This window comes from Aquila chrysaetos, chromosome 16 (genome assembly GCF_900496995.4).
Source record: "Aquila chrysaetos chrysaetos chromosome 16, bAquChr1.4, whole genome shotgun sequence".
NCBI lineage: Eukaryota > Metazoa > Chordata > Aves > Accipitriformes > Accipitridae > Aquila > Aquila chrysaetos.
Window position 1 is genome coordinate 21,155,148 of NC_044019.1, and position 13,644 is coordinate 21,168,791.

The 13,644-nt window shown below is 40.7% G+C and overlaps 1 protein-coding gene across 2 annotated transcripts in view; it reads left to right on the forward strand.

Annotated features, from left to right (window-relative positions):
* Positions 1-13,644, forward strand: part of CSTF3 (cleavage stimulation factor subunit 3) — a 50,905-nt gene that overhangs the window by 32,306 nt on the left and 4,955 nt on the right. The window contains exons 4-16 of one of the 2 annotated variants that reach the window (XM_030040028.2): positions 1,523-1,555; positions 1,944-2,041; positions 3,491-3,557; positions 3,653-3,687; positions 3,796-3,922; positions 6,579-6,656; positions 6,859-7,021; positions 7,554-7,663; positions 8,073-8,189; positions 9,352-9,426; positions 10,764-10,907; positions 11,006-11,108; positions 12,931-13,000. In XM_030040028.2, coding sequence (XP_029895888.1) covers positions 1,523-1,555; positions 1,944-2,041; positions 3,491-3,557; positions 3,653-3,687; positions 3,796-3,922; positions 6,579-6,656; positions 6,859-7,021; positions 7,554-7,663; positions 8,073-8,189; positions 9,352-9,426; positions 10,764-10,907; positions 11,006-11,108; positions 12,931-13,000 — 1,220 coding nt within the window. The remainder of the gene's footprint in view (positions 1-1,522; positions 1,556-1,943; positions 2,042-3,490; positions 3,558-3,652; positions 3,688-3,795; positions 3,923-6,578; positions 6,657-6,858; positions 7,022-7,553; positions 7,664-8,072; positions 8,190-9,351; positions 9,427-10,763; positions 10,908-11,005; positions 11,109-12,930; positions 13,001-13,644) is intronic. The other variant, XM_030040029.2, reaches the window with a different exon arrangement.

Below are 13,644 nucleotides of genomic sequence, written 5' to 3' on the forward strand. Positions count from 1 at the left end.
AGCATTGTTGTTTCTGTCATCAGTCATTTCTCTGGTCAGCTATCTTGTAACTGAATAGTTTGCAGAAAGACACTGTGAAAATCATGTGTGCAAGATGTAATTAGGCTTAACTTTCTGCAAACCTGGCCTTCGTGAAATCCTTTCAACCTGGGCAGGATACTGCTCGAGTTTGAAAGCAGGACAGACGCAAGGGTCCGGTCCACCATGTGTGCCGTTGAAGTTTTTCTGCAAAAATTTGAATTCTCTCGGTTTTAACTCATCTTGTTCAGGAGTGAGAGAAATGGGGGTGCTTTGTTAGGGCTCTCGGAGGCCGGCATGTTGCAGGAGTAACTCGGGAAACAGCAAAGAGGAAAGGCAGTGCATGGTGCAGTACAGGGCATATTTATTTTAAGCCTCTTGCAGATGAGTCGGTGTTTCCTAGTGCTGCCATTAAAAATTCTCTTGTGCATTAGAGTGAGAATGATATAAAAATGATATAATTATTACCTGGTGCAAAAGGGTGCTGTTTGCTGCCTACCACTGTGTTCCTTGGGGAAAAGGAAAGACTTTCGGACTCCGAGAAAAAAAGCTGTGAATCCCCTAAGTAAACAAAGAGCAATGCAATTTAAAAGGGAGGTTTGATGCTTCAAAAAAAAAATGCAACGTAACGTAACAAATCCTTATTTCATTAAAGGCTCTTTATTTCAACACAGATAAGCATCTTCTAAAGGTGTTGATTTTCCTTGTTTCTTCAGGGTGTGCCTCTACAGATTGCCTAGTACGTTGACATAACTGGAACTAATAAATACATGAAGGGTGCCGGTGTGCCCTCTACATCTGTCTCGTGCTTTTCTTTGCCCTGTCTGAAAGGCAACCTGTTACTTCGAGACTAGGTTTCACCCTCGACCCTTGCGGTGTGCGTGCTGCCTGAATGCAAGGAGTGCCAAGCTGTGAGCGTGGTTTGGTCCCTCCTGGAAGGGAGCAGCAGGGCTGGGGGCACCTGTCAAAAAACACGTTCTCCATGGTTGTTTATTCATGGTGCCTTATTCAGCTTCAGCATATTATAGCAAAGTGTACTTTGAGAAGTAAATATGCAAATATAAGATGTTTGTTAGCCTATTAAGTTTTGTAAATATGGTATTTTACCCTTAATTTACTAAATCCTGGTCTAGAGGCTTTGGTACCGAAGTGAATATATGAACTTAAGGCAACAGAGTACCTTGAAATAAGAGGCTGAGTCTGGGTGTCCAAACCAGAATACAGGAAAGCAACTTTACCTACTGATACCTAAATTTTGGCCCTAGTGAAAGTGAAAAATAATAAAAAAAAAAAATTTAAAAACCCGCTAATTTTAAAAAAGCTAAGCAAAGTACATGATTTTTGTATATTTAATTATATTTTTGCAACTTTATGTGGTGTTACAATGTAATTAGTTTAGGCAGCCAGAGTACAAACTGGAATGCTATAGTACTGTATGAAGAATATATTCCTGCTATTCTAAAATACTTTCTTAAGTGATTTGTTTTTTTCTGCTTCCCTATAGATTAAAGCAAAAAATTATGACAAAGTGGAAAAGGTGAGTCCTATCAATATATGTAATATATCTCTATAGCAAGAACAAGTATCTTGTGATTAGGCTAAAGCAGATTGAAAACAACTATAGCTGTTATTGAATGCACTATTCAAAAACACAGATAAGAAGTATCACTGAAGTCAATTTGTTGTTGCTACCAAGCTGTAATCAATACAGTGCGCAGAGGAATTTCTCTGCTTAATTCTCGCCCGTTCCCTTGCATGGCAAGGAGGTGCTTTAGTCAAAAGGATGAGTAGTTTAACTTATGCTTTCTTACAAATCTCAATCATAATTACAAAGATTATTTTAATTCATACTGTATAGCTTTAAAAGTAGAAACCTAATTTCTGTATCTGGAATCCTGATCACGTCTTCTTGATGTATTAAACAGTTATTTCAGCGATGCCTTATGAAGGTTTTACACATTGATTTATGGAAATGTTACCTTTCCTATGTACGAGAAACCAAGGGGAAGCTACCTAGTTACAAGTAAGTTAACAGTTGCTCTGAATTATTCTAGTTTTACGGTGAATATCTTCTTGATTTTTGACTAGGAGGTGGGGAGGAACCTGGGTGGCAAACCTGCCCGGGGATCTTCTGGTAGGGTGTTGGGGAGCATAATATATAATCTGCATTTAGAAAACATTTTCTTTAAAGTTGCTTTAATTGAGCTTGCTGGGTAAAATTGCTTCCTTAATCTGGATCCATGTAACAAGGTAGGACAAGAGCGGGGGAGTAGCTGGCGTCTCCATGCCAGTTCCGTGCAGATGAGATTGGTGCTTGAGCCAATCTGAAACACACTTCTTCCTCAGTCGGGACCTTCTGCTGTCCTCTCCCTTAGTGTCCTGTTTATTCTCCACAAAATCCAGCATTCATTACAGCTGAGGTACTATATTTGACCAGCACTAGTAAATAGTTCAGTAATTAAAGTTTTGGAATGCATAAAAAAAATCAGGGTGTCAAAATTCTGGGGTGTATTAATCTTCATCCCTTTCAGTTACTACATTTTGCTTGTTTATAAATCCTGTGAACTGAGTTCAATGCTTTTTCTTCCTGTTCGAGTTTCAAAAAAATACCAGTACCTTTCAGTATCTATAAACTGTTTCTTTCCCAGCCCGCCATAATTTCTTTGTGCTATGACTGGCAATATAACTACTGCATTAACGGAAAAAAAAGCAGTTTTTAAAAAATTTATTTTTACAAGGCTATTTTGAAACAATTAAAAAAGCATCAGTTCTCTTCCCCCCGCCCTTTATCTTTTTATCTAATTTAACTTCTGTCTATTTTTACTGTTAATATGGCCAAGGAGGTAGCAAGGTACTGAAAGATGTTTGAGTAAAGGAAACTGGGAGAAAAGTGGGAGAGAGAAAAAGCTGTTTTCATTGAAAATTGACCAAGGAAATATTCTGTGAACATTTTAAATTTGTGGGAAAAATACTTTGAATCTGGGGGGGGTATAGGAATTCATGTGAAAGATTTTGGGCAGTGTCCACACAGGGGAGCTACTCCTAATTGCCCCAGCCTTCTGGTGTTCCTGGAGAATTACAGCAAGCTTTGGGGAATTCTGAGAGGAAAAAAAGAAACCACGGGTACATCTGTCAGCTAAGAAGATGTAGAGGGCGGTTGTTTTCTATCTTCTCAACTTCATGTAGTATATGTGGATTTTCACTTACTTAAGGTGGGGCGCTCAGGAACTGTTAGTATGCTAGATTGCTACCAACGGGTTTAAATAATTTTCTTAAATAAAACAAACAAAAAACCTAAATGCAGAATTTAAAGCTATCTGAATGCCAGTTTTTACTCTCAGCTGTTGAATTATATTTTTCATACCTCAATGTTTGGTTAGAATTTGCTGCACAAAAGAATACTCTTAAATAAAGAATTTTTTAAATACTAAATACTTGCTCTATGGTCTTTGTGGTTTGTTTTTTTCCTCAGAGAAAAAATGGCTCAGGCATATGATTTTGCTCTGGATAAGATTGGCATGGAAATCATGTCATACCAGGTATGTTTTTCTATCAAAACACATTTTATTTCTAACTTTATAACAAGTACAACTAAACATTGGTTTCATTATATGTAATATTTTTTCTCACATAGATCTGGGTGGATTACATCAATTTTTTGAAAGGCGTGTAAGTACCTTAAAAGAATTTTTTTTTAAGCTCAGTTAATGTAATGTTGATGTTCATACCAGTTATGATCTGTAATAGCTGACGTTAATCTCTCTCCCCACTATTTAGAGAAGCAGTAGGATCTTATGCAGAAAACCAGAGGATAACAGCTGTCCGTAGGGTTTACCAGCGTGGTTGCGTGAATCCAATGATAAACATAGAACAGCTCTGGAGAGATTATAACAAATACGAAGAGGTAATCAAGAACATGAAATTTGTTTGTGATATTAAGAAAGAAATAATAATCATATAGTCAAGTATGGTGCCCAAACTGTACCCACTAAATAATTATGTATAAAAGAGATGAACGGCAGTATAAACACGTTTTGCCTGTGCGGTATGTACCAAGACCAGTGGCAAAACTCTACAGGTACCTGAGTGAATTTTTAAATTTATTTTAAAGACTTTCTATAGGATACATTTAACTGTCCCATTTCCCAGTTGGCCCAGTGGAATTGCTAGTGAATTAGAAATCACTGTCACCAATGATGGAGACTATATTTAATGGAAGCTAGAGCAGGTCAGCTGGCAATGAGGGCTTGCTTCCCCAAGGAGGCACTCCCCTCCTTTCGGTTATAGTTGAACAGGGTAAAGAGGCATTCAGCTATGACGGTTTGGACGTCCTTCACAGCATTAAGTTACCTGGTCTCAAGTACATATAAAATGCTCCTTGCCGTCCTTCACCTGAAGCCCTTACAGCATCAATTCAGGTGAGTCTGCTACCACACTCTCGTCAGCAAGCGTAACCTCAATTCATTGGCCTTGCAGGCTAATTTGTAGCTGCACCTTTATAGTGCCTTTGTAAACACATTTGGTAACAGCTTGTTAAGCTACCCTAGTCGTCAGAGGTGGGAATGCAGAACCGAGGGTAGATGCCCTCGCGCTCAGCACCGTCAAGCAGGGATGCTCACACAGCACTCTCCCTTGTCCTGCCTGTTGCGCCCGGGGTTGCAGGTGCTGGCGTGCTATGTGTCGCCTGTGCACCGAAGGGACAATTTCTCTTTCCTTGTTGCTAATTATGCAAGTTGTAGGCTTGGTGATCCCTGACGTTAATAGGGCCGCTGTGCTTAGCCAGTGGGAGTACCTCCGGGCATCTGCAGCCACGAGCGTGTACTGTAACAGCTCATCACCCCGTCGGTATTCAGAGAGGCCACAGATAGCCTGCTATCCACCAGGGAGGATACCCAGTGACGTGCCTTCTCCTGCGTAGGAAAATCCCCAGTACAACTTCCCTGTAAACCTCCTCTTCCCCTCCCACACGGCAAACGAAGGCTGTCGCTGCTGGTTCCTACTACTTTCACGAATACGTAGGGAGACTGTCAAAACGATAGCTGAAACCTGTCCTACATCGGTTCTGCACCTTCTTCTAGCGAAGGCAGCTCTGGCTGCGACACGAACCAGTACCTCGGGCTCTTCAGAGCCGCTGGGAGCCGAGGGCCCGCACTCTGCTCGGACGTGGGTTTCCGCGGGTCCTGTTCTGGCTAGGCTGGCCCCGAGGGAAAGGGCTGCTGCTGCTTACCGGTGTCCTGGCACAGGGAAGGAAACGCTCCTCACCAGAAGGGCTCTCGGAGGGGGAAGCAATTGCCCACATCAGTAGCCCAACAACACAGAGATCATGTGCGGGGCTCGGTATGAAAGGTTACTGGCTATTTGCTGCGATTAAAATACCCTCAGGCTCCCCTTTAGCTCAGTCAGTAGCCACCGGGTAGCAATATCAGCCTGTCAGTCACCAGTATCTTTAATTAAACAAATGGTCAAAAGTGATAACGCCCCTAGTGAGACAGAGAAGTGACAATCTTTGGCTCACAAAGCCGCACGGCTGCAGCTCACGAGGCTGGGAATGCATCCTGGGAGAACATTGCTGCGTCCTCAGCCCGGTCCTGGGTTAAATTGGGGCATTGCTGGGTTTGTGTGCTAACCGGTCCGGATAGCGACCCCAGACAGCACTCTGTGCGAGTCCAGACGGTTCCTTTGCTTCTGTAACGAGTCAGTACCCAGCCCGGGTGCCTGTTTGGAATAGGACTGAAAGCTGCGCTCACCTTCCTCAAAGCCCTGGCAAGCCACACCAACAAAATCCACCCGGACGCAGGCGTGAACAAAAGGGCGGTTGCTTATCCTGCCGTAAGAGCGGTTCTTTGAGATTTTGTTCACGCCCGGGACCCCGTGGCCAGGCCTGCGTTGCTGATGTTGAGATGTGGGTTGCGCCTGGGGGCCCGGCTGCCCCAAATGCCCCGCTGCACGGCAGAGCCCTCCGTGCGTGCGTTGCGGTGACAGGGCTCGAGTCTCTCTCGGCTCACAAAGGGATGCGTGTGGCAGGGTGTATGTTGAATAGAACTTCTTTTAAAAGGTGTCAGTTACTTCAGGAACAGAGGAGAAGGCAGAGCTTTGAGCTTGGAGGTCAATCGCTGTTACTGCTTGTCCAAGAAAATGGAATTGCTCATGTGCTGCCTTGGTCTTCACCCGGTGAACAGCGAGCAGCAGCAAGGCAGGGAACTGGGACTCTGACTAGGCTCTGACCGTGATTTGAAAGGAAAAATGTAAATCGCAAATACATTCTTTCCACTTTCTCCCCCAGCAGGTTTATGTAAAATTCAGTGTAAGTGATTAAAAATACACTGAGGTGCTTAAGATCAGTTGATTTTTAGTAGTGAGTTTAGTCTCTGATAAATAAGTTGTTGCCCATACGTTTATTAGGAGAAATCCATTACCTTTTGAGATCAGCGTTTTAAAATAACTTTGTCCTTCTTGCTCACTTTTACATCCCCTTTCAAGCTCTTTTCTATACGAAATGAGATTCAATATTTCCAAAGTGAAATTGCACATTCCCAGTTCCTTTTTTTACCCTTCTCCAGGGCATCAATATTCACTTAGCTAAGAAGATGATTGAAGACAGGAGTAGAGATTATATGAACGCACGACGGGTAGCAAAGGTACAACCTTCTGTTGACTTTTCTTTGTTCTATTTAATTCTACAGACTAGCATTAAACTTGGTTCTTATTTTCAAATAAAAGTGTGTGTTAGACTAATAAAGTTGGTATGCTAAAATATTTGTATCAGTTTTATAAAGCATAACCTAAAATAAATGTTCAGTGTGTTTAAATGTGCTGTTCAGAACGTTGCTTCTGTTCCAGGAATACGAGACAGTGATGAAAGGTCTGGACCGCAATGCTCCCTCTGTCCCCCCACAAAATACCCCACAAGAGGCTCAGCAGGTAGACATGTGGAAGAAGTACATCCAGTGGGAAAAGAGCAATCCTTTGCGTACAGAAGATCAAACTCTCATAACAAAAAGAGGTAATTTGATATTGCACTAGGACATGCAGAATTGTATTTCTTAGCTCCATTAATGATCTCCAGCGTAAGTAATGATGTGATTCAGTGTGCAGGGATCATGCTGGAGCAGAAGTAGATCAAGTTTCTTGAATTGTGTAGGTGTTTTTTTTAAACTACTCTTTAATTTTTGCTCAAGCTAAGCTGAAAGTAATACACGGATTTTGCGGGACAGTGCTATAGTCACGTGCCACTGAACTTTCATCAGAGGTCAGGAAACGGTGGATCACAGCCTGATTTTATGGGTGATGTTCTTGAATGAGTTCTGCTTCTTCCTCTGTGGAGGAGGCAGGTTTTAGCTGCTGGTTATGATTCATAACGTTCCTGGCAATATAAAAGAACTGCAGTTGTGATCATTGTATTAAAAGCCATTTACTGTTAATATTGTCTGATTTATTTACTGTTTTTTGTATTTCATACTTCTGTTGTGCAAGATGGTACCATTTCCGCGATAATATAGAAGGAGTATTTCTTACATATTTTTTTTTCCCCCCAGTTATGTTTGCCTATGAGCAATGCCTTTTGGTTCTGGGACATCACCCAGATATCTGGTATGAAGCTGCACAGTACCTCGAGCAATCTAGTAAACTGCTAGCTGAAAAAGGGGTAAGCAGATTGCCATTGGTTTTCTTTCTCATTTCATTGCCTTGACATGGTGTACTGTTAATTTTTTCCTCAAATACTTAAGAACAAAGGACGGGGGTATGAAAAACATTTAGCACCATAAGTTGTGTCATGTTCAGAATTTAAAATTGGGGCTATTTTAAGAAATAAAAATATTTGCATTTGAGATAAGAATTATAAAAAACTATTTCAGTTTTAGCTCGGGCGGGGGGGGGGGGGGATTGGCCTGATTTTGTGATTCCTTAAGTACTGGGGAGATGATTATCTCTTTATTGGAGCACTTCATGGAAGTTCGCTGGGACTTTTCACACACACAAGATGATATTCCGTAGATTGGCCTTCATTGTCACAGATGCTGAACAATTATATTATCATACTTATTTTATAACAGGACATGAACAATGCTAAACTTTTCAGTGATGAGGCTGCTAATATTTATGAAAGAGCGATCAGCACTTTATTAAAGAAGAATATGCTTCTTTATTTTGCATATGCAGATTATGAAGAGGTGAGCAAAACCAGTGATGTACTGACATTAAAACCCAAAGACATCTCCCATCAATAATGTCATTTATTTGAAACATACCGAATACACAGAATTCTATAGAATTAATTTGCTGTTTCTTCTAGCCTTAACCTCATTCAGTGTTTCTGAGACTGAGCTGACAAAACGGAGAAGAAAAGCCTGTAGCATGACTTACAAAATTTTTGAAAATCTACTCTCTTTCCACTTAAATATTGACTGTATTTTTCAAATTACTATGAAGTTGAAAGGCTGATAGATTTACATGTACCGGAGCATCAGCTTCTTCACTTTTAAAATGGGGGTAAAGAACACCTTTCCTATCTAATTCTTGGGAGTTAAATGTTTGCATTTGCATGGCTGCGACGGAAATGGGAGGCACCCTGTACTGCAGCTTTCTTGAGAAATCTCTTTACGCAGGCTACCACCTTATTGCACAGCCTCCGTCATGAGTAATGCCCTAACAGTGGTCGGTTTTGCACATGAACCATCAGGAATAAAGGCCGTTTCCCACTGAGCAGATGAGGACTACGGAGTCCTCTGCAGGATATAGTTTGCCCACTTATCATAACGTGGCAGAGTCTTTGCAGGAAGATCCTGAGGACAACAGCAGAAAAACCCCTTTGCCCTTAAAAGAAAAAGCCTTCCTTGGCTTTCAGTGCAGCCTCTTGTACCCTAAGCGTACTGGCCGTTCAGGTTTTTTAAGGTTGCACAACACGACTTGAAGGGCTGCAGCTGGCGGGGAACAGAATGGATTATTTGAAGTGCGTAGGTTGGAGAGTGAAGAAGGTGGTTTTCCTAGCTGTCTGCACGTTACTTTTAGACAGAGGTAAAGGAGACAGTCTTCTTATCCCAAACACCTACAATGGTAGTTCTGCTGCAGTGTTACTGAATTGGAAAAAGACTTCAGAGACTCTTGCAAAGCATGTATGTAAGCAGTAGTGAGAAATTAATGTCGGAAGTAAAGAAATGACTGCACGAGACAGAAAACGCATCTGAGTAAAGGGACTGACGTATATAGTGTTCAACTGGGGGAAAAAAAGAAACAGAAAAATTTTAGTTCTTTCTTCTGATTGATTTTTGCATTCTCACAGGTGATTTGTAATAGTATTACCAAGCAGCCTGTATTTCCTTTTTATTTACTTAGAGTCGAATGAAGTATGAGAAAGTACACAGCATATATAACCGACTCCTGGCTATTGAAGACATTGATCCCACTCTGGTAAGATGATCCTTAGTATTGAGTTTTTCCACATTTGCATGGATAGTCACCCAAGTCCACGCAAAGAATGGGGAGGTACTTACAGGAGTTCATTGGGCCACAAGGATGATTGGACAGGTGGAATGCTGAAATGGCAGAATTAGATTAAAATTTTGGCAAGGTTGATAATTATAGCCTTTAATCCAATTAAATACACTAAGTCATGTGCACTTTTCTCCTCTGTCTCTTTTGGAAAAATCTCCTAAAACAAGCGATGAAGAGGTAAGATACTAAAGATTTCATGACGCAGCTCATAAGAATTGGTGTATGTTTTGTTGGCCCAATTAAAATTTAATTTTGCCTCCCCTTATCTGGTTAAAAGCACGTTGCTTTTGTCCACTGTCCTCCCTACATAGAAATACACTATCCTGTGTACGTGTAGTTTGCAAATAAATTTGTAATGCACCATATTAAGTATCAGAGAGTATTGCTGTACATCTGCTGAAGTTATATAGTAAACAACATTGTCTGTAGTGCCAGCTGCGCTAGTACTGAACAAATGGTGTGAGAAGTGACCTGCCCTCAAAAAGTTATTTAGTTTATAAATAGACAGGACAAAGCATGAGAAGGGAAAAGGTCTGAGGTATAAAATTAAACAACAGGTCAGTGTCAGAGGAAAGGTATCCATTTACGGACACTTTCTAGTCATTAAAGACAGATCATAATGCTTTGCAAATATGCGCTTTCTGAGAAACCATATACCAGTTCCTCCTACGTGAGGAATGCTGTTGTTTGTGATCTAATTTGGAGTGAAGGCAAGTTAAATCCCAAAGAAATGCAAATCGCAAATTTGCCGCTGAATTAAATAGCACGTTCATTATTTCCTTGATCAGGTATAAATATTTGTAGACAGGATGATTTGTATCTTGGATTGTATAACATGCAGTAAAATGCTTCATCAGGCCTTTTGACTGTTCTTTAGCCTTATGGATGTCTTAACTCCATTGGAAAGTTACCATTTTTACAATAAGCCTCCAGTTCTCTGAAGGCACCAGCTTACGTAAATTACATTAATCTGCTTACCTTCCCTTCCTTGAAAAATCTGTGTATTAACTATTGTCGTTTCAGGGGATCAGTCTTAGGTATATTCCCTTTAAAAAAAAAAAGTATATAAAAAGCTTTACCTCAGTATTTATAGTAAAACAACATAGAGGCACAGCACAGTCTTGTTTCTATTATGACTTATTAGCTAGCTGTATTTTGTGAGTAAAGATTATTTCAGATATAGTAAAAAACTATTATATCCTATCCTATCTTTGTTAGCACTGATGCTATATAAATATTAATATGCACCTTAGGTTTATATCCAATATATGAAATTTGCAAGGCGAGCAGAAGGCATAAAATCTGGAAGAATGATATTTAAGAAAGCAAGAGAGGATGCTCGGACCCGCCATCACGTCTATGTTACAGCAGCTTTAATGGAGTATTATTGTAGTAAGGTAATCATAGATGCTCAACTTGATATTAAAGAAGTGTGAGGAGGGCGCATAGCTCACTGAAGCTAATAACTTTTTTTTTTTTTTTTTAATGTTTGCAGGATAAGTCTGTGGCCTTTAAGATTTTTGAGCTAGGGCTGAAAAAATACGGGGACATTCCAGAATATGTACTGGCATATATCGACTACCTTTCTCACCTTAATGGTAAGCTTTAAGTGTTGAGAGGTCTAATGAAACATTAATCTGCCTTCTCTGCAAGTTTAAGTCTTTGTATTTTAGTTTTAATTCTTCCTGAAGAGCAACGAAACCTCTTCATGAAACTCAGCAATTAATTTGAAGACAAAACCTGCCGTTTTGTCCTTACTGAAGTTCCAGAAGTACACTGACATTAGATCTTGATTCTACCCAATAGAGGAGAGTGAACTTTCCAAATTGTAACTCGCTTGCATTGCAGCAGTTTTACAGCATCTGTTGTGAACAGTGGGAAGTACACTGAGAAATCTAAATCCCGAGGAAAAAGATCTATAGGAGGGTGAAACCAGCATGAGAGGAGTGATGGATTAGTTGGTCCCTACTAGAAGTAATTTAAACTCGTTCTCCCCGGATCGATGAGATGAGCGAGACGTAAAAGCAGTATTGTGAATATCGGTGCTGCCTGGCAGTCGCCGGGGAGCTGGTTTGCGATGCGACGGGCCGGGCAGGGGCAAGGCACGCAGGGGACCCCCGGCAGGAGGTGGTGGCGGCGGCGGAAGGTCTCTCTGGGGGGTCCCTGGTGCACGAGGGAATACGTTAATGGAAACGGAGCTGCTGCGGGCAGCAGGGGCTGACAGGGACCTTTGTGCGGAACTGTCCCGGTCCGTGTTTCATGGGGAACTGGAGAAGAGCGGTTCATCCCAGGCTCTTCCTCCGCACAGTCCTGTCTCCCAGGTGCTCGTTAGATTTTCAGATTTCTTCGGCTATTTCTTCACGTATTCAGTACTCTAGCTCAGTGTTTGTAGCATAATGACACAGAGGTGTAACACAATCTGGTTTTTATTATGAATTGCTAGCTCAATTTTGTGAGCCAGCCTCCGTGCCGCTGGTGTGAGCCGTGGCTGCAGGTAGCTGTGCTGCTGGATCTTCTGAACCTCCCTGTGCGTTCTGTAGGCACCAGGCACGTGAATCTCTCCTGTCAGACTACAGTACCTTTTTTTTTTTTTTCCCAGACTCTGAAAGTTTGAACAGATTTAGAGCTTTTTTTTCTTCTGTGAGCTGTAAACAGAGACTTTTTTTTCAAGTCAAAGTATATGTAATTTTGCAAGAAACTATTTTAGGTCTACGTGAATATTTGCAATGCCTTTCCATAGATTGCCATCAGAAAAAATTATCTCAAAACTTGCCAGTGTATTGCTCTGTCTTAGCAACCCAGCAGACTTTACTGAAAAACAAGAAAATTGATCTCTGAACTCATGTAAATGTAAGATATGGTAAAATACACAGCGAGAGAGACGGGGGAGAAGCTAGCAGCTTTAAGAACAAAACCACCAACCAGCCCATTCCACCAGCTGGCAAAGTACAAAGGCTGACTGCTCATTGGGAACCAGGTCTAATAATTTTGGGAGGACTTCTGAGGAATGTACAAGGATATTAATATTTCCCTAATTTAAAAGGGAAGTAATGAATTGAAAGGCCAGATTTAAAATTACCAAGATATGCCATTGCGATAATTAAATGGAAAAAAACAGAGATGCTGAAGAGATGCCAAGCAATATCTGTGCTGTTATAGAAGAACCTGTATTAGAATCGGCTTGTTGCTATCAACAAAAATAGACTTTCAAATAACAAACTCGCAGTAGAATTTAACATCGGTAAAGTTTTATGTAGGCGTTCAGATTTTTTTTCTACTTACTGAAATTCAAATCCAGGTATCAGAATGTCAGCCTTTATTTAATTCAATGTACACATTTCTTTGAATGGACATGATTTAAAATTGTCTTTAATATATTTTACTCAGTGTGATTTTTCTTTTTTCTTTCTATTTTTAAAGAGGACAATAATACAAGAGTTTTGTTTGAACGTGTTTTAACTTCAGGGAGCCTTCCACCTGAGAAATCTGGGTACGTCTGCAAAAGCAGTTTCACTACACTAAAAAAAGATACATAACCCCTTTCAACTACAAACATCCCAAAGAAATTAGAAAAATGAACAGCAGGACAAAATTAGGTACAGATGTTCCATCCCCTCTTCATGCTGTCTAAAATACCAACAACTGTGACAGATTTATGAAAGTCCCTATCCCCCTTGTAGTGAAATTCATTAATTTATTGACTTTAAAACCTCACTGACGCAGGATTGTTGAGGATAGAGTGCAAAATCCTCCTGCGCAGTAAGGATTCAGTGGTTTGAGCAGGTGGCGTGGCTAATGACATGTATCGCTCACCAGATAGATGGGGAGAGGGAGTTGAGAACATCTTTCAGGAGCATTATGCTGGAGAAGGTGAGTCAGGAATTTATTGAGGAGAATGCTGAACAACTCCTAGCCAACTGAAAATAAAATAGTGAAAGAACCAGAAAAGACTTGGACTAACCACTCACCACTACGTTTTCATTACTACTTTTTAAATTTATTTCTCTGAAAAAATGGTTACCAAACCCTTTGCAGTCCAAGTGTTCACTATTATCATTCTGGTAGACATAGGCATCAAACCTAAGAAATCAAACGTTGCACTGCTGTGCACATTCATTCTGCACTTCAATTCTG